General features: G+C 36.5%; 2 protein-coding genes across 5 annotated transcripts in view; one reads left to right on the top strand and one right to left on the bottom strand.

Annotated features, from left to right (window-relative positions):
* INTS6 (integrator complex subunit 6) overlaps positions 1 to 15,449 on the top strand; it is a 38,851-nt gene extending 23,402 nt beyond the window's left edge. Inside the window, exons 5-18 of one of the 3 annotated variants that reach the window (XM_050331374.1) lie at positions 2,447 to 2,630; positions 3,555 to 3,680; positions 4,524 to 4,678; positions 5,088 to 5,240; positions 5,375 to 5,507; positions 5,989 to 6,083; positions 6,480 to 6,590; positions 8,330 to 8,413; positions 8,522 to 8,648; positions 9,889 to 10,031; positions 10,668 to 10,902; positions 11,618 to 11,989; positions 12,440 to 12,533; positions 14,871 to 15,449. In XM_050331374.1, the coding sequence (XP_050187331.1) occupies positions 2,447 to 2,630; positions 3,555 to 3,680; positions 4,524 to 4,678; positions 5,088 to 5,240; positions 5,375 to 5,507; positions 5,989 to 6,083; positions 6,480 to 6,590; positions 8,330 to 8,413; positions 8,522 to 8,648; positions 9,889 to 10,031; positions 10,668 to 10,902; positions 11,618 to 11,989; positions 12,440 to 12,533; positions 14,871 to 14,964 (2,106 nt within the window). In that variant the 3' untranslated portion in view covers positions 14,965 to 15,449. Of the gene's footprint in view, positions 1 to 2,446; positions 2,631 to 3,554; positions 3,681 to 4,523; positions 4,679 to 5,087; positions 5,241 to 5,374; positions 5,508 to 5,988; positions 6,084 to 6,479; positions 6,591 to 8,197; positions 8,414 to 8,521; positions 8,649 to 9,888; positions 10,032 to 10,667; positions 10,903 to 11,617; positions 11,990 to 12,439; positions 12,534 to 14,870 lie in introns of all 3 variants that reach the window. The other 2 variants (XM_050331373.1, XM_050331375.1) reach the window with 2 other exon arrangements.
* SERPINE3 (serpin family E member 3) overlaps positions 15,107 to 24,354 on the bottom strand; it is a 58,520-nt gene continuing 49,272 nt past the window's right edge. For both annotated transcript variants that reach the window (XM_050331379.1, XM_050331380.1), the window contains exons 6-9: positions 23,272 to 23,372; positions 21,598 to 21,684; positions 19,314 to 19,397; positions 15,107 to 17,269 (exon numbers count right to left, since the gene is read on the bottom strand). In XM_050331379.1, the coding sequence (XP_050187336.1) occupies positions 17,229 to 17,269; positions 19,314 to 19,397; positions 21,598 to 21,684; positions 23,272 to 23,372 (313 nt within the window). In that variant the 3' untranslated portion in view covers positions 15,107 to 17,228. The remainder of the gene's footprint in view (positions 17,270 to 19,313; positions 19,398 to 21,597; positions 21,685 to 23,271; positions 23,373 to 24,354) is intronic.

The raw sequence follows: 24,354 nt of genomic DNA, 5'->3' as shown, positions 1-24,354 counted from the left end.
AAATAAAGGATGTTAAACTGGAATTAAATTGTGAGAAAGTGAGGGCATTTGACTTGATGATTGATTTGCATGGTGTCTTCGAGTTTGAAAATATTTCTGATAGTAATAATGTAATGGCCTGCTCCTGAGTGATGTTGAGTTTTGGGGTTTTCTCTATATAATCAGCTGAGCCAAAGAAAGCTTTCATAGCTTGAGATAAACTGAACTCAGAATTGTGTTGGTCCAGAATCTAGTGGGATACTTTATATATAGTAAAAGATGTATATATACTACCTGAAGAAAACAATGATGTTACATAGGTATGTTTTGCAGATCAAATATACTCTTAGGAGCTAGTAAATCTTATATTTAGTCAGATCTAAGTAGGAAAGTTTGAATGGCATTCTGTAATAGCCACTGGTGAGGATGGTCGAGTGCTTGCAATTGAGTCTTCTTAGGGTCAGGATTCCAGGCTGTTTACTAAGAATGCAGCAATTCTTGTAACTGAGTTTCCTTTTTTCAGGCAGTCTTTGCTGGCCCTTTCTGTGAAAAGGGGAAAGATGTGCTTGTCAATGAGTAATAAACGAGGTACAGAACTGAGTTCCCTTTGACCAGTTTCATGTGAAATATTTGGGGAAAATAGTTCTGTTCTCTCATGTGCTCTGTGCTTGCATAAGCAAAAACAAATTCAGGAGGGATCATCAGTGTGCTTAGAAGTCCTAAATATTGTGGTTCTTGGCCACATGTTATGAGTGGATTTGTCATGTTTGCACCTAGCTTTGAGATTGTACCAAAGTTTGCTCCTAGCTTTGAGATTGTTTTTCAAACATGAAGACCAGTATTTTTCCCAATAAAAGGTGTGTGCAATTGTGTAAATAGAAATAGATGAGGTGACTGGTGTGGATATCAGGTTTAATGCTTTTAAGCTATCTTTTAAAAATAAGCAAACAAGAAAAACTGCTTTAAGTGTACTGCAAATTCCTTAGCTAACAACTATGAACTAAAAATGAAGGGAATATATAATGGGTGCTTATGTGGACTTGCATCAAGTTTTGGAAAAGATTAGTACTTTGTTGCTAACATTGAGCTGAGATTGAGAATTGGGATTTTTTTGAGTGCTGCATGAGAAGTTTTTAAGGAGACATTGAGTTTGCTTTAGCATTTGGGCTTAACCCTTGTATTTGATGCAGTAATGGAACTGTTTGCACCACTGAGTCATTGCTTTGGGGATTTTTTTTTTTTTCTCCTTAATGGCTTCAGTGTTGCAGGTGAAATGAGAATTTTGCTTGTGCTAACACTGTTATCAACTAGGGATCTATTCTATTATCTGGAACTTGTAACTGTTACAAATTTAGATTATCTGGTCAGGGCCTCTGTAGCTGAAGGTGTGAGTAAGATGTTTTTTCCTGACTAATCTGTGTGAGGTATCTGGATTCAACAAGAGAGGATATAATCTTCCAAATGGCTTATGCTGTCCCTTAGAAGCCGACACACCTTTTCATGTTTCAGTACACTAAGTATAAAACTGCTGCTATCCTTGGAATTTTACATGTTCTATTACTCTCTGACTGTTGCTGTTAGTGATTAATAAATAATGTCCTGACCATTGCTGTATTTTTACTGCATCATGTTCAAAGTCTGACACTTGAATCTCTTGGCTTTAATTCACAGAAAAGAGACTAAAAAGAAATGCTCTCACATATTGAGTATTTTCAATATTTTGAACTAAAACGTCTGTGTAGTTTTTCCCATACAGAGGCAACACAACGGCACATGGCAAGCCATTCTTCCTTGTATAGGTAGCTGTGGCTGCTGTTATCTGTTACCCAAAAGTGAGAACTAATTTTGCATTTCAGTGTTGATGTTAATTTTAACACCAGCTTTTCACTTAAAGCATAGACATCAGTTTAGTTGAGGGATATACCTGAATTGTGTAAAATCTGCCTTCTGGTTCTGTAATATAACTACTACAATAGTTCACTTAAAGCTAAGTTATTTGGTGTAGGTAATCATGACAGCTACACCTGACTTATATTTCTTCTGGGTAATCTTAGATTAACATTACCTTTTCATTCAGTTGTGCTTATCTTGAAGAATTGAGGAAAATACTGAGCTGAGAATGGGCCTGTTCCATAGAAAGTTGAACAAAAGAACACTCCAGTGAAGCAGCTTGTACTGCTGAAATTCTAAAGAAAATATTCTAGTAATTCTGAAGTTTAGATCAGTTTTTAACAGTGGTTGTTACTACTTGATTTGTAACTCTAAACATTATGTATTGTTACTTTGAAATGTTTGAAATCTTGATTGAGTAATGGGTGTCTTGCTTGTCATGTACGGTACCTGAATATAGGTATAAATGCATGTGGAGAGATGTGTGCTTATATAGAGTGAATTGCCATTGCCATGTGACCTGAATTTTTGTTTCTTTCTAAAGCTATGCATTCACAGATTTAAATTCCTTTTTTAGCTCCATTTACCTCTCAATTCCCCTTTACCTGGAAGTGAGTTGACTAAGGAACCCTTTCGATGGGATCAGAGATTGTTTGCTTTGGTTCTTCGTTTGCCTGGCATTACAGCACCAGAATCGGAGCAAATGACAGGGGTACCAGTGGATGACTCTGCAATCACACCTATGTGTGAAGTCACAGGAGGTGAGTCGTTACTTAAAAAATGTAAGTGAATTCAGTTTAGTTCAATTAATCATGTGATTTGATGTCATGGAATAACTATTTCCAAGTTCTTACAGCACTTGTAAAAACTCTTAAGACATTAACAATAACTAAATGAAACTGAAGACGCTGCATTAAAGCTACAGACAGTGTAACCTGTCTAGGAAGTATGAATCTCATCTCTTTGGGAATTTTTTAAAGAGAACTTGCTTTCTTTCTACTGCATCTTGGTATTGCAATTAGAAATTGTAATAATTGAGTCTGTTCTGCAGTGCAGTATATCTAAATTTTTGTCATACTCTAACCTAAAGAAGCCAAAACTGAAGGAAATGTGTTGGTTGTTTGGGGTTTTTCCCTCCAGAGCATGCAGAACATATAATAGTTCTGCAGAATTGACACTTTTCTCTCAGTCAGAAATCATATTCTTAATCTTTTAGAAATTATATTCCGGGTCAGATGCATGCATTGATTGTATCATACTTGAAAAACGTAATGATTTTTCTGATGCATCAGAAGGGTTGTGATAGAGAGCAAACAAAGGGATTTAAGAAGTATTCCGAAAGAATTTGGTTCCACTGCTTTCTGACTGTGGGCTGTACTAAAAGCTGTACTAAAAGACTGAAATTCAAGGATAGTTAAGTGTTAATGTCACAAGGGGGAGCCCATTTTCCGTGAATGTATCTAGGAATTTGAATTAGTCATTAAGGGTCTAAAATCAAAGCCTTTCTGATGGGGTAAGTGTCCCTGTTTTACCAGGCTGCTTTGGTGTTTAAACACCAGGAGAAGCTTTAAATCAGTGATCTGTACTTAATTCAACATGTGTGGTGGTTGAAAAATTTTAAATGATCCAAGTTAAAATAAGGGCAGAAACACTGAACAGCCTTAACCTTAACTGTTTTGTTATAGGTCGATCATACTGTGTGTGCTCTCCAAGAATGCTGAATCAGTGTCTTGAGTCATTGGTGCAAAAAGTGCAAAGTGGAGTGGTAATAAACTTTGAAAAAGCTGGACCGGACCCCTCACCAATTGATGGTACTTGACATTTTTTACACTGGTATCAAATAACAGGGATGACTGTGAATATAATTTAGTGAGGTTTAATGTAGGATTTGCCAAGACATAAGGGCAAGTGTTGCAGTTTCAAAGACATTGCTACAAAAAGGACCTGCTAATTCTCAAGCTCTGTTGTGTTTCAAAATACTGGCTGCAGTAGCTGAACACATCTACACTTTCATATTGCTCAGGTAGTATTAAATGCAGTTATTCATGTCAATCATAGTTGAATGGGTTCACGAGTTCTAAGCAGTGGTTTTCAACCAGCTAGAAATGTGAATAACTTGTGGCGAGACTGGGGGTTTATACACATATCCTCTTTTTGTTCAGTGTAATAAAGTGGCTTCACTAAGAGTTAAAATAGCCAATACGATTGTGCAATGTTAACTTCTCATTCTAAATGGCTTAGCTAGGTTCCTCTTTGGATATTACTGGGAAGTGTTTGTGAGCTTTTTAATCTTATTTTGCTACAATAAAAAGCTAATCCAGCAGTATTAGTCATGTATATCACTTTTTAATGCATGGATTTGAAGGTTATCTGTTATTTACAATGGAGGAGAAAGGAACTGATGACTTTGAAGGGCTTGAGATAATTGGCTTTCTCAGCTATGATCCTGTAAACTTTCAGTGGTTATTTGGTTTCTCATAGTCTGTGTTTTTGCAGAAATGCTTACTGACAACTATCTGCTATTCTTAGAAATAATATTAACTGCAGGAAGACCTTCCCTGGGGTTGTAGTTCTTGAACTCTTCCCAGAAGTTCTTTAATACCCTACTTGAGTTTTAACACTGTTTTTACTCATGGACCCTTTTTCTTCTGTAGATGGGCAGGTGGAGATATCCAGACCCTTTGGACCCCAACCTTGGCACAGCTGTCACAAACTTATTTATGTCAGACCAAACCCTAAAACTGGGGTTCCTATAGGTCACTGGCCTGTTCCTGAATCCTTTTGGCCGGATCAAAATTCTCCAACACTGGTACGTACTGAAGATAAAGCAAAGGGGTTTGTGTGTGTGTGAATATTCCAGGATTTCCCACTCACTGATATTTTTAAAATCTCAAATTACGTATTTCATTGTAGCAACTGTAAAAGCATTGTGACCCTAGAAGGAATGACACGCAAAAAACCTGTGTTGCAGTTATCTCTTATAAGTTATCGATGAACAAATAATACTGTGGGGTTGACTTTTTTAGTAACTTTGAAGCATTAGGAAACTGCCTAATGAATTAATTGCTTAGGTCTCATTAACAATAACTATGAATCTTATACTGAGTAGATTCCTTAAATACATCTGGTTTTGAAGAAGCTTATCACTTTAGTTGTCATAGCACAGTTGCATTTTAATTGTTGTGCAGACTTATTAACAGTGGAATTCTTGTGTTTAGCCACCTCGCACATCCCATCCTGTGGTGAAATTTTCCTGTACTGACTGTGAACCAATGGTCATTGACAAACTGCCTTTTGATAAATACGAATTAGAACCTTCCCCATTGACCCAGTTTATCCTGGAAAGAAAATCTCCTCAGACCTGCTGGCAGGTAAGTAGAGTGCATGCTGAACTGAAGTTTTTTATAGGATGCTGTTTTTCCTAGACTTTATTCTATAAGCAGAATGTAAAGTTTCAGAACACAATACTTTTTATTTACGTGCAATGTAATGTGGTTTATTGCAGGTATATGTGAGCAATAGTGCAAAGTACAGTGAACTTGGTCATCCTTTTGGTTACTTGAAAGCGAGTACAGCGCTGAATTGTGTGAATTTATTTGTGATGCCTTACAATTATCCAGTCCTCCTTCCACTGCTAGGTAAATAGCACTTCATACAAATTTTCTTATGTGGTAGGCAATTCAAACATTGATGTCATCTAAACAGATTACTGCAATTAATGCAGGTATTCATCACACACCTATAGAAAGATAGAATCAGTAACTTGTTTCACTTGTCTCCAATTGGCTGACTTTCAGACTCTGACTTTAAGATTTACTTAATCGTTTTCTGATGTTTTGATCTCACTTTCAATATTTTAGGAGCCATTTTTCCTAATCTATTGTATCAATGCCAATTCATTTTGATAAATAATTTATTAGACTTCATCTTTCGTCTGCAGTGTTCATCGTGTATGTATGTTTAGTTGCATATATATTAATATTATGGATATTCATTAAAATTGAGGAACTTGCAATTCACTCAAAAGTTTCTTTTACGAGAGTTTACTTTTTTGGAGAAAGTGATGTAATGCTGTCTAGATATGCCTTTTATTTTGTCTCTGCTTTTTATAACCATTAGATGACTTGTTTAAAGTACACAAGGCAAAACCTACATTGAAATGGCGTCAGTCATTTGAAAGCTATTTGAAGACAATGCCTCCTTATTATCTTGGGGTAAGATGACTTACTGTGTTAAAATTTTTATTTTATAGTTTTCTCTCCACTATGGATGTAGTCTCTATTTCAAGTAAAATATGTATTAATTCAAGAGAGAATAGTTAAACTCCATACCTGGTGATAGTGTTTTCACTGGAGTTCTGTGGGAGGCTTGAAACCTGAATGTTATGAAAATTTTGTAATGTCATAATACACTGTGACTTTTATATATAAATGGTATCTTTGTTAATAATTGCTTCTGTATGAATGGCACTGTTTTAAAATAACACAAAATGCTGCCCTGAGTCTTTGTTCTTTTCTAACTGAGAACCTCAGGTTCTGTTTGAAATGGATACAGTTAGTTGAAGTATGTATAAAGTTAAATATGACCATAAAATGTATTCCATATTTCAGCCTTTGAAGAAAGCTGTGAGAATGATGGGAGCACCAAACCTCATAGCTGACAATGTGGAATATGGACTTAGTTACAGTGTCATTTCATATCTCAAAAAGTTGAGTCAGCAGGTAATGTTGAAGCAAGAGAGCAGTGAAAATTCACTCGAATATCAGGATAACCTTAAAATACTGAAGTTCAGTGTCTTTGAAGGAAAAAAGAGCAGAAAGATGAAGTCAATACCTTCCCATAAGCAATTAGCAAAAAATAATTTTGGTTTTCTGAATTGCAGGAAAACGTAACATGTAAATATAGACTTTATAAACTGGACTATAAAGATAGATATGAAAGTACAAATTGTGATTTATTTATTTATCTAAGGAGCATTTTTACTTGTACAGGCAGTAATGTACTTTTGTCAATAGAAAACATCTTGTCATACCTTAGATATTAAAGATGTTTTAGGATTTTTCAGAAAACAGAGAATCTTATTTCATGCATCTGAATCAGTGTGGGTTTTTTTTGGCTTGTGACATGAAATGGAAAGTGTTCAGTAAATAAGATAACTGACATAATTCAGAATCTGGAATGACAATACAGATGTAGAAGTGAGAAGTGACTTTTTGAAGTTGTTGAATGTGTTCAGAATAGTGCTCCTGTCTTTGACTAGTCTCCTGCACCAGCTAAAGCATTTCTGCCCTGCTACCTCTACTTTTATTCAACTGTGCATGTTAAGCTTTCTGTTCAAGACAATAAAATAGGTTTGAAGCTTCAAGAAATAGTAGTGCCAAGTACTTGTAACTTAGGTAGTGAGTTTTTATGGATCACGGTTTTTACTTAAAACGTTAATATAAATGATTACTTGAGGAAGCAAAGTCCTGAAGTTTATAGCATGTCCTGTTAAATCAGTCATGTTGCTCAATACTTGGTGAGCTGGTGTCTCAACCTAGACATCTTTAACTCCTCTAGATTGTAATGACATGCACTGCAAATTGTACTTGAATCTTCTTGAACTTCTGGAAGACCCTGCCAGTAATGACTCACTATTCTCAATAAGTACATATTCAAATTTTGAATAGTCTATAAATCTGTGAAATTGCAAAAACAAAACTGGCAAGTGTATTACTAAATTCCTTTGGGGTCTTTGTTCCACTGTATTTTGCCAAAAAGCTGGCACTTATGAATATGTTTAATTTTGGTGCAAATCTAACATAATATTGAGGGTTATGTCCGTCTAGCCAAACAGAATTGGGTATTACCATATTTCATTTTTAATAATGTTATGATTTTTGTATTAAGCTTCTAAAAAGTTGATGCCATTGGGTGAGTGATCACAACTATAGTTGCAGGAGAATCAGTCTTGTGAGAGACTGTTTCCTACAATAACAGCTGAACCCTGTATAAGTACAGGTAGATCTGCAGAGAATTACTAGTCAAATTGTGGCATTTTATGAAAATAAAAGCATTGCATGCATATTGGTGCTTAGATATCATAATGGGCAGCAGAGGAGAAATATGCAGAAGACTTAGGCACAAACTTGTTCACTATATTTAAAATTGTAGTAAGCATTAAGTGGTTATGTATTAAGCACCCCTTAAACGCTTATCCTGGTTATGGTCATCATAGTGTGTTAGCACGTTGTTGAATCTTGTAGGTAGGAATTTAAAATGAATAAGTCTGACTAATCCTTTTAAGAGCATATTGTCAATTTTATTTATTTATTTATTTCAAATTAAGGCCAAAATAGAGTCCGATAGAGTCATTGGCTCTGTAGGCAAAAAGGTAGCGCAAGAGACTGGAATTAAGGTCAGAAGCAGATCACACAACCTGTCTATGGCACATAGGAACGATTTTCAACATCTGCTACAGGGGATTACTGGGGAAATTCCTCATAGACCTCTAGACCTCAATATGAAGGAGTATGCTGGGTTCCAAATAGCTTTGCTGAATAAGGTAAGCACCACTGTGTGTAATGTTGTTATTTTCAATATACTTCCATTGAAATGCTAGATATTGTTTTTTACATGGCATTAATTGGAACTTCATTTACTGGAACCGTAGGATTTGAAACCTCAGACTTTTAGAAATGCTTATGACATACCCAGAAGAAATCTTTTGGATCAGTTAACACGAATGAGATCTAATTTACTGAAGAGTACACGCAAGTTCCTGAAAGGACAAGATGAAGGTTAGATAACAGTTTGTTTTGTCTACCCGTGATATGATTATTACTAAAAAACAATGTAACAAATCATAGTTCTTTAAAACTTGGATGTCTGTTGCCGTTAAACTGCATGGTTTCTTAGATACTTTTCCCTTAAATAGCTCATTGGAGGAAAAATGGTGAGGATAGAGAAGATTGCAGATTCACTGCTCTGTCCTTCAGTCCATATGAGGAAACTTGGGCTTTTACAGAAGATTCTTTGTCCACTTTTTTTTTTCTAACTTTCATGGATGTATCGGATGAAAAAAATCACAGCACTTCTGAATGTTATGATCTCTCTCCATAGAAGTGGATTGTGAGCAGTGGAAAAGTAAGCTAGCTCACTGGGTGCTGCCAGTGTGATTCTTTTACCTGTTAGGCCAACAACAAATAGTTCAACAGTCTACTAATTTATTTCTTTTTCCTGTATTATCTGGCACTGCTTTATGGCATCTAACAGAAGATGAAAAAAGTGGAGAAAATGAGAAGGGTAATGCAAGTGAAAGTATATGTTATATTAGTCCTGACACTACTTAGGTCAGATTAACATCTGTGCATTTCACATTACAGTACCACTTTGTCAGAGTAGTTGTTCTTTGAGGAGGGGGTTAAACTACATAAAAACTCAAGTTAGGGTTTTTTCTGTTATTTCTTCTGATATGTGTTTTTTCTGAATCAAGCCTTGGCAAATCTAAAGCCGTAACAAGTTTAAAAATTGGGTCCTATGGATTTTTAAGAATTTGCTGATTACAGTGGTCAGAAATCACCCTTGCTTTGGGAAAATGCTAGTCTTTACAATTACATTTTGGGTAGCTAAAACTAGGCATTTATGTCAAAACTGTGCACTGTGGCATGACTACTTTGCGTTAATGTATCTTTTGTAATATTGTTTTAGTTCTGATTTGTTCCCAGGCTGTTTTTTCACACATCAACCTGTTGAAAAGTTACAGGACACATGGGAAAACTAACATCCATGCCTGACAACTATTGCTTATTTCCTGTCATAATGATAAATCCACAAGACATGTACTGATTCACTTAAGCAAGTTTCCTGCAGTCAAAACAGTGTCATAAATACCAGTTAGGCAAGAAAAATGGTGTTTTGCACACCTGTTCTGTTAATGCATTTGATGAAAGTATGAAGACTGAGGTGTGAAGTGGGTAGAGACTGAATTCTCATAAGGTGAGCAGTAGTGTATATTAATAAACTCTTCTGTTATGATAGATCAAGTTCACAGCGTACCTATAGCACAAATGGGAAACTACCAGGAGTATCTAAAACAAATACCTTCTCCACTCCGAGAACTTGATCCTGATCAACCGCGAAGGCTTCATACATTTGGCAATCCATTCAAATTGGACAAAAAGGTGACTTTTCTGTAAAGCTTTTTAAAAGATGTGTGGTTGTGTGTACTGCTGCTTACATTGCTCTTCCTGAATAGTCTGTTGGATAAACCCTTTGAAATATTTGTAAAAGCACTGCTTACAAGAGAACATCTCAGATGTTTTTTTATCAGTAGTATTGTGTGGAAGGCAGTCTTTATTGAAAAACCAGTGTTATGCCTCTAAATTGTATTATAAATTAAATACATTTGTCTCTGTAGTATAGCTAATACCTAATCATGTTTTCTTTACCAAGCTTTCACCAGGAAAAGTTTCGCATAACTTCAGGAATCTGGACTGTCACTCCTGTCCAAATCTTTCTTAGAACTGACCAAACTGCCAGAATAATTTAGAGCTCTTGTATTAAATGTGAGTCTCTTTGGAGTTACTAAAAAGGAGGTTTGACTCACTCTGTTTTATGTGGCAGGCTGTTGGATAAGGGCCTTAAGCACATTGATTTAGTCTTGGAAGGATTTGTTTGACACTTTGGAAGTCCAAAGATAATGGCATGTTGTATGTAGCTGTCTTATACATATACATACTAAACATTATTGTAATATCAAATTGTACTTTGTAGTTTTGGTGTAAAGTCTAAGAATTCCTCCTGTTAATTAATTACAGGGAATGATGATAGATGAAGCAGATGAATTTGTATCAGGACCTCAAAATAAACATAAAAGACCTGGAGAACCAAATATGCAAGGGATTCCAAAAAGACGACGCTGTATGTCCCCCCTGCTCAGAGGCCGACCACAAACTCCTCCGGTTGTGAATAACCATATTGGAGGAAAAGGGCCACCAACACCAATTGCACAAGCACAGCCTGACCTGGTTAAACCTATTGCTATTCACAAAAGTAAGTGAATCTTCAACTTCAGAGTTTGTTGTTTAATTTACGCAAAACTTGTTTGTGTAAAAATACTGTTGTTAAATGTGGCAGTTTTATACCTTGTTTTGGAAAATGAAGTATTCAGGTGTGCATCCGGGGTTAATTATGGAAAGTTCATGTAGTCCTTCAGACAGAAGTCTCTTTTGTATGAATTCCAAGTATAAACAATGTATTTCCTGTACTAAATGAGGCGACAGTGTAAACAGTGAGAAGGGTGTTCCTCCTTTGCCTGGAAATTCGCATGCTTCATAAGTATCACAACATGAAGTTATTTTGGATTTTGCTCTAATGCAGTGAAATCTCTTCCCTTATTGTGGAGTTGAGCTGCTCTTTAACAGTCTTGCTCACTGTTTAGTACTAAACGTAAGCTTGGTCAGTTTGATTTAATAGGAAAAGACAACATGTCATGAAAGCATATCTTACAAGTGGTTTTTATTGGTAGTCTGTAATTTCCTTTTTTTGTATTAAAAATATACCTGTGATTCTTTAAAAAACCATTAATTGCCAGGAGATGTAGTGATAGGCTCAGTGTTATAACCCACAAAAAGGTTTTCTTATGCCTGGTGTGTACAGTAAACTATACAAGCTGGAGCACAGTTTTAAGAGTCCAATACTGATCTGACTCACGAACTTGTATCAAATGAGAATGTGAAACTGGCAAGTGTAATCTTTGTTTTTTCAGCATCAGAAACAAATAATGAAGTTGCAAATAATGATGTCATTGAGAATCACGTTACAGACCCACTTTCACCAGATGTTTTCCCGAATTCTGTGGATTCAGAGTTTTCACTGTCGTCTTTGCCGTTCAATTCGTTGGATCGACCAGCAGCTCATGGAGATGATGTAGTCCATGAGCATTTAGGGAATAATTTGAATGTTGATGGGTTTTTGGAGAACCATGAGGAATCAGGTAGTAAAGAACAAAGTACTGAAGAGAACTTGCCAATGTCTTCACCCAGCAAAGGAAAAAAAGCAGTTCATTGCAGAAGTTCCAGAGAGATTAATATAGAGCTAAGAGCAGAAATTATGAAAGAGATCCGAAAACCAGGAAGAAGTAAGTATGCAAAATTTCTTTCAGATGATTGGCATGAGAATTAAACAGAGAATTTATATTAGATTGCCATTTTAGGAATGTACTGAACCATAAGTCTGAAGCAAATACATTTAAAGCTGAAAAGGTTTGTTTTAAAATATCTGCTAAAAACTTCCTGTACGAGTGACTAAAATATTGCTTTACTTATCAATGTTCATGAAAGCTGTGGTTTTTGTATCATCAGTATTAGACTTAACTTGTTAGGTGTTCCAGTAATTCCCTGAACTGCAATATTCTGTGTTTTTTAATGTTAGTTTTCATTAAACAGTGTGTCATTAGTGTGGTTGATAGGAGATACAGCCTGAAAGTGTACAAAAACTTAAAGTCTGTTGCATTTCACTCAGATCTATTACAACAGATATCTGTATAGGCATTTTTAAATAACTGATTTCTCTTTTCTTTACCTCTAAGAATATGAAAGAATCTTCTTTTTACTGAAAAATGTACAAGGAAGCTTACAAACCCGACTGATCTTTTTACAAAATGTTATTAAAGAAGCTTCAAGGTAGGTAACTGAATTGTATTAATCTTATGAACTGCACCATCTAGTGCTATACATAACTGCTTGACAACCATGCAGTTACTTGTTTGGAAACAATGCACTACGAGTAAGTAATTCCCTATGAAAAAAAAGAAGGGCTTAAGTTTCCTGAGATGTTGTTTGCACAAGCTTATCTTTTCCCCTCAGATTTTGTCTTAAAAATTTTGCAACTGTAACTGTCAAGTCACTGTAAACATAGATGGACAATGGGATAGAAAGAGTAGGTAACTTTAAAAAAACATCAGATTTCAAAGTTCAGGTGTGAGGATACTGCTAATTTGAAAACCTGATGGAGCTGCATATTACTGTGACCTGAGCTTTCAGAAACAGTTGAAATTAATTATTTTGCATCAGCACAGTCCTGTCCTAAAAATAGTTTTGAGATCCAAGTATGGTCTGGAAATACATGTTTACTCTTTAGACATATTTAATTCACATATTATAGTCCTGTGTGAGACTTTGGAAATGGAGGTAGCTTTTCACTGAAGAAGAGACTTGCTGGGGATTTAAACCCTGTATTGTTATAAGATCACTGTAACTCACTTTTTCTGCACAGCCTCTTTGTTCCACCTATCTTAAGTTGAGACTCTTTCTGCAGTCTTTGGTAGTGATTGAGTGTTGCTTTTGGATGCATCAGAATTAAATCCTGTCTCCTACCATGACCTACAGTTTTCTGTATCTACTGGTGGAAAAGGCTGGCTTTTCTTTGTTTCTGTTTTTTGTTGTTTGTTTCTGTTGACTGTTGTTAAACTTCAATTTTTATTGATTTGAGTGTAGGAACAGCTCCATCTCCCTCTTCCTCTTCTCCTGTTGGTTATATTTTTATAGTGTGATCAATTTATCCACCTGGATAATACTGCCTACAAACCCTATGCACTTCTCTGCATCCTTCCTTATCCAGTCAAGCGATCAAATTTAACCCAGGTTTCCTGCTCCCTGCATGAAACATCTCTAGGCCTTCCAGAACTGTCATCACAGTTTTGTTTTGTTAACTGATAGCTGACTTTCCAATGCCATGGAATGCAATTCAAATTTGGGATGGCTACTTTCTTTCCCTGCTTCAAGAAGCTCCATCTCTGAACACAGGCTAGGGAAAGCTCTGGATCACTTCAGCAGCAAAATGTATTTATAAAGAGCCCCATTCAGTTTTGGAGGTTAGTCCATTATAGTTGTAAGGGGAGAAGAAGACTTATAAAACAATCCCTAGCTTTCAGCATCCTTTGGAAACTGACTGGCCCACAGTTCCTCTTTTGGCAGCAGAAAAGCTATCACTTTTGAGAGGCAATGAGGAAAAATGGAGGGGAAGCAGTACTTGAATGTGGTGTGTCTTTGGAATACTGAGGACAACTGTAAGAAAGATGGGTAAGAGGCCAGAGCATGGGTATTCACTGACGTAGCAGTTGGGAATGGGAGCTTGTTTTCCCCATAGTCAAGCTGGGATTGTGGATATTGCTGTGATAGGGAAATCAGGGCAGATACCATGTCTCTGTGAGCCGACAACACAGACCAGGATGCCTGACTAGAACCTAGACGCTTTTGCTGGGCTTTAGTGAGGCCAGAGGACTAAACTTGGTGTATAGTTCAGAATGGTTTCATTGCTGCCTACCTGTAAGCACACATGTGGCTACCTAAGCATTGGTGAGAAGTGGCTTCTCAGGCACAGAAATGTCACAAGGGGAAGGGTTATCTGGAAACAGCAAGGAGTTTTACTTGTTGAGGCAGGGAGTGTAAGCAAAGGTGATAGAATGGCCTACTGTTAAAATTTATTCAATATATATGGATTATGCCTATATTTCTCTTTAATATTTGTCAAAATCTCATTTGTATTTTTGTCAGGAAATCTGCTCTGCACTGTGTAATGGCTGTTCCTTCACCAGTACCAACTTCACTAACCTTTTGTGAATGCACCATGAATGCATGCAGAGAATTCCTAAAAGCTGTTGACAGTTTTAGGATTACAGTTCTTCTGACATATATTTTATTTCTGTATTTCAGAACTACTTCTGGAAACAGCATACACTTAACTCTCTTTTACCTGGTTTTATGAGGGCTGAGTGATGTTCAGCAATGTGCTAGGATAGACTGTAGTAAACATAGTTTTGCACTCATAAAATGGAAAAGCAAGTTAGCAGTTTACCAGAATGTTAGGAGACAGCATATATACATATGAGGTATGTGTAGTCTCACCATGTGCTGGTCCTAAAGTAATAACTGAAGCTTCCAGAGTTCAGTAGAAGTTTTCTGAGTGACGTTTCATGTATTACTGTGTGCATCCATTATCATGTTTTCTTTTAAATACAGGTTTAAAAAACGAATGCTAATAGAACAGCTTGAGAGTTTTCTGGAAGAAATCCATCGCAGATCCAATCAGGTCAACCATATCAACAGCAGCTAAGAAACTGCACACAAGAGAAAGCCACAGCAGGGCACTGCTGTCCTTAATTGCATTCATTTTTGACATGCACTCTTATCTCCAAGTTCCTGTACCTGAAAGAATGAGAAGCTGCTCTATAAAATGATGAGAAGAGTATCCATCATCTTTTTTTTTCTTCACTTCTGTTATTTTTGTAATGTGAAAAATACTACAAGAAATTTTTATTTAACTAAATGCAGAACTTCTTGCTTGTCATGGACATAAGTGTCACTTTCCCTCAGGTTCTATTTTTCTTAATCCAACCTTCAAAACTATCACCTCTCAAGGTTGAACTTTGCCAAAAAGTTGCTTTGTAATTTTCAAAAAAAAAAGCACATACATTAAACAAGGTAATGTTTTGTATATACAGTTATTTTGGATATATTATTGTAAGTTGTATAAATGTATTTTGAAATATATTTAAGAAAAGCACTTTTGTTATTCCATCAATAAAATCTCTATTTTAATCTTTGTGTGGGATTGAGTACAGTTTTTATTGGAGTGATTCGTTTTGCCTTCCCTTCTCAGAGCTTATATATTCTGGTATCATTGTTAAAGAATTGAGTAGTTTTGTATTACTGGGTATTCCATTAATCAGAGAATGGGTGAAAGAAAGATAATGCTGAACTGCAACTACATTTGGATGATATCTTGTGTACTTAGCCCTCCACTGTTTTGTGGTGTTCTGTATGCCCATTTACAGCAATGACAAATGCCTCAGTTTTATTGAGAGATAGAGTGGGGTAAAGCAATGAGTCAGTAGTCTTTAAGAAAGGCTGTGCAGGGTTTTCTTGTGTCAGAAGTTTTTGTGTTTACAAGTGCAGGAATAACCAGAAGGTGCTGCTGCTTGGACACAAAACATCACTGATTGCTTTACTGGCCTTGTCTTTCATCAGTGCTAGATGAGCCCTGAATTTCTGGAAAGCCTTGTTTGATTCAGTGAGAGCTAAAACAAACAGTCCTCTCTGCTTTTTGTAGGAGTCAGTGATTTGCAATTTTCACTCAGAATCTCTGGGCCTTGGGTTCTAGTGCTTGTACTGTGAATTGCTGAACACTTGCTGTATCCCAGCTTTTGTCAGGATCATAGGATCATAGAATTAACAGGGTTGGAAGAGACTTCTGAGATCATCAAGTCCAACCCCACCGTGATTATTAGGTCATGGCACTCAGTGCCGCATCCAGCCTCATCTTAAAAACCTCCAGGGATGGTGAATCCACCACCTCTCTGGGCAGGCCGTTCCAATGCCTGATCACTCTCTCTGTGAAGAACTTCTTTCTAATATCCAGCCTAAACCTTCCCTGGCAGAGCTTAAGCCCGTGCCCTCTTGTCCAGGACGCTAAAAAAACCCTCACATTTTCTAGATGCTTTTGGCTTCATTCAGTGTTCCTTAGGAGTGTCCATTTTATGTTGTATACACCTCAAAGGTAGTAAAGGTATTAATGTTACTTTTTTTGGCAATAATATTTGTTTGGTCAGTGATTGAGTGGATGTTCCTGCTTCCTGTCTGCTCTGACTGGAATAGGCTGCCCAGGGAAGGGGTAAAATCGCCATCCCTGGGAGCGATCAAAAATGTGTAGATGTGGTGCTTAGGGACTTGGTTTAGTGGTTGATTTGGCAGTGCTGGGCTAAGGGCTGGACTCGATGATCTTAGATGCCTTTTCCAACCTTTATGATTCTGTGCCAGTTTTGAAATAGCCTTTCAGCTTAATTTTCTTTTCACAGCATCTTGCTGTTTGCTTGATACCTTACTATCTCAGCTGGATTATATCTGTCTGGGGTCAGACTGAACTTCAGTTTTATTCTTGAGCTTTTGACTTCAGGACAGGGAAATGAAATTGTGCTTGAAAAATAACATCACAAAACTTTCTTGTAAGATGCTTTCATTCAGATGACTTACATACTCAGCAACAGCCAAGCTTTTTAGCCATGATGAAGTTAAGCTGAAGCTGTTGGCCTATGCTGTTAAATATTTAAGGGGCAAAATCTCTTTAGTTTTTTTTCTCAAATGTTTATATGCTTACTGTCTTTGCTGTAGTTGTGATGCTCATGATTCCTAGACAACTATTAAGTTTCCAACAGTGTGTACAATGTAATAAAGTAGTGGAGGGCTTATTCTCACTTTTTCTTGCAAAAGTGTTACTGCTTAAAGCAGTGTTTAATAAATACATATAATGTAGCCTTTAATTTCATTGGAGGAATGCTCACCACAGGAGGAACAGAAGACAGTGTATTTGTTTAGTGCTTATCACGAAGGATTTGTGACTCTTCCTATAAAGAGTATCGAACCTGTAAATGAAAACAATGTTATTTCAATTTGGGAGCTTACTTTCAAAGTGTAGTTCAGTTTAAATACATAAACTAAGCATGGAATTAGCAGATCATGGAATCACTCGTTGCTTGTATGGAAACTGACTGTAACTGCACCCTTGTTTTTAGAAGAATTTGAACATTTCTGTATTTAAAAACAAAAAGACCTTCCCAAATAGTTGTTAACCCCAAATTAGAAGTTTGCCAAAATCTGAAACCTACCCAAATCATTGGCTAAAGAATCACTTCTGAACTGAGGAAAACAGAGCCTGAATTGTTGCATTGTGTTCATGTTTGTTACAGAAGAGATTATTACAACCCCGTGAATGAAATCACTGCCTCAAATATACTATTTGTTGTTTGTATTGCTGGTACCTTGCCTGTCCTTCAAAGGGAATGTGTTCAAACCTGAAATTCAGATTAAAAAACTAACTTTTTAATTATTTTGAGCAGAACTATGCCATTTTAAGTCTTGGAAAACGTATTTCTACTCTTACTAGAAGATTGATGCAATGAAGACTCTTGGTCTATATAAAGATTCATTCTGAACTTATGGACGTAGTGAGTTTTAAGCACCTCTAGATAGGTTGGTAAAATATATTAGCAGTCGATCTTGTTTACCCTCCCCTTCTCATACCTGAAAAACTTGTCACTAAGTCTGAGCAAACAAAATGACTGGCATTAAAAAACTAAAAGTACAGAAATGTACTTCTGATTTTGAGTTGATTGGAAAGAATTTTATACTTTCCATAAATATCCTATTTTACAATGTGATTGCCTTTCTTTGTATAACATATATTGTAAACTGAGCCATTTTATTCACCAAAATCAGTTTGCTCTTAATCTTTGCTCTGAAGTCTATGGCTCAGGCTTCATAGATGAGCTTATTGCTGCCTTTTTATTTTAAAATTCTGCGCTAGCCAAGTAAACATACTTTTATTCATTAACTGGTAATGATTGCCAAAGCATATTTAAAACTAAAAGTCCACCAAGGTAGTTATTTTTCTCTTTAAAAAATAGCTACTTGCATTGTGATGTTGAAATGTTAAGATACGGGTTTTTAAAGCAGACTATTGCATACACAGGTATTCACTGACTAAGAGAAGACTGTGTTGCTTGGAAGCAGGTAAGGATAATTATTCTCTCTGGTCTTCTTGCTAGGCCCCAGTGTTTTACTGAACGCTGTAAGTTACTGTGTTCCCTGGAAATCTAAACAGATGTGATCACCAGTTATGAGAGAAACTTGGTGGTTTGAAGGATTTACTTAAGCTGCAAATTTACTGCATTGCTAAAGATGGTAAGAGCAGGAACAAATACCTGCTAAATGGTGCATAATGCAATTATTTATTATTGCCAATGAGCTATATGGTGTTTTCTTTTGGCATAGATTCTGGAATAATGTGGTTGGACATCTGAAATGGGACAATAATACTGAAGCTAAAGGAGCACTGTGATGCTTCACTCTCAAGACCTGCTCTGCAGTTTTGTTTGTGTTTTTGGTTGGATTTTTTTTGTTTGGGTATGGAGGTGGTCAAGAAAGAAAGTTACCAGTTGCAAAAGAAATGCCTTTTTTTTTTTAATGCCAGAAGTCTGGTTGCTGTTTGGCATCAGTGTAGGCATGTGTAAGTTACATTCATAGGGAAAGATTTCTATTTTAGCTACTTCTAATGCTAATCCAGCCAGTTTGTAATTTGAATAACCCTGTGGAGTTCAGTCCTTAATGCTGGGGCACTTAAGATCTGTAAGATCTTTCTAGTGCCTATAACTGTTGTAGAAATCTCTGAGCTTCTACTGCATGTCCAGAGAAGAGGCTAATCTGGCTTCCCTGACTTCTATGACTGTTGTGCATTCTTTTCAAGGAAATTAAACTGTATTCTTTATGCTTTAAAAACCTAAACCTCACTGTTCCCATGTTTGATGAAATTTCCTGGATTGAAGAATGGTAGGCTATTTACAAAGAGCTTGTATTGATTTCAGTGCTACATAAGAAGGATTCTGCTCCTGAAAGGCAGAGCATGCATACCTGTATTAGTTTGTCTCAGAAAAAATGTGAAGGGTCGATCTGCTTTGAAAATAGGTGTTCGAGATCTTTTTAGTAATACCATTGCTGTAATACAACAAAGAAAACATTAGTAAAATGCATCCATTTTCTTTGCATCTTTTGTACAGTGCCCTCAAGCTCTGATGTTTAGCACCTTGAGTTTTGAATTGCTCCTCTACTTTAAACTATAAAACAAAAATTTTATCCAACAGTGAAATCAGTCTGGTTGAATTAATGAGTCCAGAGTTGTGAGACTACATGCAGGTGATTGCGTGTATTTTGATGCTGAGGTGAGTCCTTCTGGCTTTGGATTTCAAAGGTAATGTAATTTTTGATGTTGTTGCAGCCCTAACTCTGCTGAAGTCATACCATGCTATTGTCGCACCTGTTAGCCAATTCCTGGCTATGCTGTTCTGATGAAAAAGATAAGCAAGGCACAAATGTAGTCCCTTTTCTAATTAGGAGACATGCAGGAGAGAAGTATCTGTCACCCTGGAATTTCCCTTGGCAGAGCTCTGAACAAAACCAAAGTATCCTCAGTCTCAAGTTATGACTGATTTTACCCTCTCTGTGGGTTAATTATTAGATTAAATAAAGAATCCTTGAGAATTATGATGGCTCAGCTACTATTAAAACACATCTTTAAATAAATTCTTCCTTGTAGCTATGGTAGTATTAAGACTGCATTGTCAAAACACCCCAATACTAAAACCACCAGATTCAGATTATTTTTTGAGAAGTTAAAACAATGGAATTAATTTGAAGACTCAAGTAAGACAGAGTAAAACTAGTTTGAGAAGCAGTGTTTTAATGCTCCTAAAAGAGTGCCTAGTTTAGCCTTTCAAGCCACCATGTAACTAGATCCATAACTTTTAAAGTAAATAAATATATTTTAAAATCAGCTTCTTAGCTTGGTCTGACTGGAGTTAAGGGAAGTTTTGGCATTGATTTCAATGGGATAAAGGTCTATTACCCTTAGATTGAAGCCATCTAAAAGCTTTTTTGTATAGGGATTACCAGAAAAATTATGAAAAATAATAGAGATGAAAATGGTTTCAAAATTTAAAACTACAGCTCTGCAGAAAGGTTAACTTGGTTACATCACTTTTGCTGTACACCCACCTGTGTACTACACCTGTTGGATTCAAAACTGTTTCTAGAGCAATGCTATAAATACACCAACTCAGCTGTGCCCAGGTTCTTTTTGGCATTGCGACTGTGGGATGTTTGAGTGAGGGAATGTGCACACTGCAGGGAGGTTCACTGCTCTCTCTATGGGCCTCTTGAATTCCTTCCTGGAAGCAAGGAGGAGAAGTGGAAGAGGCTCAGATTTTGCCCTGATCCACAGTCAAGGACCACCACCAGCATTTGCATTGTGCCTGTGGAGCGCGTCTACAGTCGGCACAGCTCAGGGAAGGAGAAAGGTGAGAAGTGGTTAATGATCACCCAGCTGCCGTGCTGATGTCTGAACGGCTTGAGGGCAAGTTCAGCCTCTTCAGACAAGGAACCGAAGGGGTTTAGGATTACAGTTGCTTTCTGTGCTCGCTTGGATCATCTGAGGCTTCCAAAGACAAAATAAGAAGAGCAGGGGCCTTCTTTGATAAGGCTCATGTGACCAATAAAAAAATGGAAGGCACAGCTCATTAATTTTGGTTCCCCTACTTTATGTAAATTGTGTGAAGGATTTCTACTGAGACGTCATTCAGCTGATGAAGGTCATTTACTGACTGTGTAGTCCATAGCCGAGATTTTACTCTGAATCTCCCTGTTCACCCAAGCCCAGCTGCTCATGTGGAAATGATCCTGTAACAGAAGCTACTGCACATGAAGGTCGCACTTCAAAGTATGTAAGAATCAAGCCTGTCTTTGTAAAACTTTCCCATCGTTACTTTTCGTGCTATCAAAGAGATCATCTTCAAATCTCAAAGCAGTTCAGGCACTATAGATAAAATATTACTAACCTTTTCTCATTGTTTGTTTTTACAATCTGAGTAAACATATTTGACCAACAGAAAAATAAGTTGTTTATTCTCTCAAGCAGCAAGTTGATAAAGTTGTTTTTCATTAGAGCCTTTACATGTCAGATTGAGATAAAAAATTAAAGATTTTTATGAACATTTACGGAGGTAAAATGGAAGTGTGTTAAATAAAAAAAGTTAAATTTAGATTAGGCATACATTTAAATGCTACCATGCTTGTTTGCTTTATTTTAAATAAAAGTCTAGTAGTTGATTTTGTAATAGTTATGTCTGTATATTTGATTTACCTGTAGCTCCTGATGCCTTTGTGCCATCTTCTGTTATTTCAATCTCTGCTTTGTGAATAACTTCTGAAATATAAAGACTATCTTGATCTGCAAAAAATCATGTTAATAGTTATTTTCTGAATTCCATTACAAACTTATTTTTAAAAATAATCAGAATGCTTTTACCCTTTTTTCTGGAGAATCTAAGGATCATATGACTGTTAGGTATTTTAACCATCTTTGACTGTTTTCCGCCTATATGGACAATAGTGGACTGAATGCTGAATGGGAGTTACTAGTTTGAGAGGTCTGCAGGTTGTGGTGAAAGTAGAAACTAATTAGCATGGTGAGGACAAGGCAAGAACTGAGGAACCGTTGAAAGGAAAATGGCAGAAAAAAAATGCTCTTCAGGAAGAAACAACGTGACTGTGACCTAAAATGGAGCTTGGAAAAAAACTGTTTCAGAAAGCTACTGCAGAGGGTATTTATTACAAGCCTGTTTCTCTCCAGCTGACTGAGGAGGGCAGAAAGCAAGGAAGGTTGGCAGACTTTTTTTCTTGTCAACTGCTTCTACAAGCCTCATTCTCTGATGGAAGCCACCAGGATGCGTACATAGGAAGGCAGCTGCTAAATTATGTTGTTTATGGAGTTAATTTCCTCCAAGCATGTATCTTATTTAAATGGATATTAACTTTTATAAAATACATCCTTGTGCACTTCATCACTATATTAATATTTGTTTGCAATAAACAAAGCAGCAGGCTTTAAAAAAAAAGTGAGCAGTAAAACTATTTTAATGTGCATCTGTTTGCAGTCTGAGATATAGAACATAACAATAGAACATTGCTATGTTCAATTTTAAAGGTGGCATGAAAAACTCCATGAGAAATGTGCCTTCTGAGGTTCATCCCAGGAAAGTAATTTTTCTGTAAGAGCAGGTTTGAATTGAAGGAATTTCAGATATTCACTCTCATGCACAAGAATGTGAGCTGCTCTCTAGCCTGCTACCACTCTGAATCTTTACTAAGAGCAGAAATGACAAAGGTGAAATTCTTTGTGTTGCTGGAAATAGTCAAAGGAGAAAGAAAATGCATAATTTGGATTCTTTTTGTATTTAATATTAAATAGGAGCAAAAATTTTCCAAGGAGCAGAAGAATTTCAGGCTTCCCAAACCAAGAGTTTAATCACAACACCAGTATTTTAGCAAAGTATAACTCCATCCACTGCTCACTGGATTAGCAAGATAACATAGCCTGGGCATATACCACTATTGTTTGTAGTGTCAGGAGCTGAAATACAGACTTGTTGGTCCAGCATCCCTAACTGTTAAATGACTATTTAAAAACACAAAATAGGATGATTTAGTACAACTTGCATTCCTAAATTTCTGAATAAATAACCATTTTCCAGGCCTATGCCATCTTGACAGTTTTAGTCTTAAAGGAAACAAAAGGAAAGTAATCTCAAGACCCAAACAAACCCTGTCCTTTTCAGGTTCCTCTTTTCCACAAAAAGCTCAAAATTTTGTCAGTTGCCAGTGATAAAGTAGACAATTGAGTGTGATCTGTGTTTTAGAGTTGCACAGAGAAAGCAGTGCAACTAATTCAGAAGACACAGGTCTACCAAATCATTTAAAGGTGAGAGTCTACAACTGTTGGGTCAAGGATCATTTTGTATTCAGTCAAGTCTCTTACCTGAAATGCCTTTAAAATTAGCAGTGATGGGATCAAATGCGTCTCTAATTCCCAAGGCAGAAAAAACTGTCTTTAGGTCAAAAAGGCTTTGAATACTGAACCTGAAATTATTATGATAGATTTATTTAAATACAGGATTTTCATAGAGTTAAAAGCATAACAGATGCAATTTGTTTCAAGCCTTTCCATTTCATCCATCTATTCCTGTATGAGCCCAGTGCATGCTGTCTGATTAAATGTACTTTGCAGAAAAGCACCTCATCTTCACCTGAAGATGTTAACAGAAGGAATCCATCACCACCATCTGTTGCAATCAGATTGCCTTTCAGTCTTCTTGACATGTGAACTCTGCATTTTTCCAAGTTTGGCTATAGCAAGTGGCACTTTGAAACATTTGCCAGTGATTAGCTTGGAGAAAAAGAATATTAATATATACACAGTTTCTCGGTGCTTTATTAGTGTGATGAATGCAGTGTAAGAGATGTGTAATGAAGCCCTTCCAAGCTGATCCAGTAAGTACAGCCACAGAAGGCTTCCTGCACGTGATTCCTTCTGCTATGCAATTTCATTGGAATAGATGATAGAAAATACCTGCAGGGTATGCGTCTGTTAACAACAGCAAATGACTAAGGTGAAAAATAAATGACGTGAAAGATGGGTATGACTATGAGGGTAGGGGTGTGCAGAAGTTCTTTGTACAGTGCCTTTTTGCAGTACACTGACAAGTTTAAAAAACACATGATAGTCTTTACAAGTTTATGTATTTTTTTTCTCCCTTAAGCAAAGAGAAAAATGGAGTGTGGGAAAGGTCCAGCAACATATCTCTTTTAGATCCTTAAAGGACTGTTAACCCCAAACAAATTTTAAGTAAAACCTTGTAGGATCAACTGAAATACTTAGGTTTTTTAAACAGTACAGAGCATACCAGAAAGTCTTGTCATTCCCAGCTCACCTATTTGTGGCTTAAGAAAGACCATCTCTGATTGTGAGATGAATAACAAAACAGAAAGCACGTCACTTGGTTTTGCTCACATATTGCTCATGAAGGTGCTATCACATGAAATTCTGACAACTGAAGTAGTG

This window comes from Myiozetetes cayanensis, unplaced genomic scaffold (assembly GCF_022539395.1).
Source record: "Myiozetetes cayanensis isolate MyiCay16 unplaced genomic scaffold, myiCay2020 scf5-8, whole genome shotgun sequence".
In the NCBI taxonomy this organism is placed as follows: Eukaryota; Metazoa; Chordata; class Aves; order Passeriformes; family Tyrannidae; genus Myiozetetes; species Myiozetetes cayanensis.
Note: the sequence above shows the minus strand (reverse complement) of the source record. Positions and strands in the feature narration are given on the sequence as shown.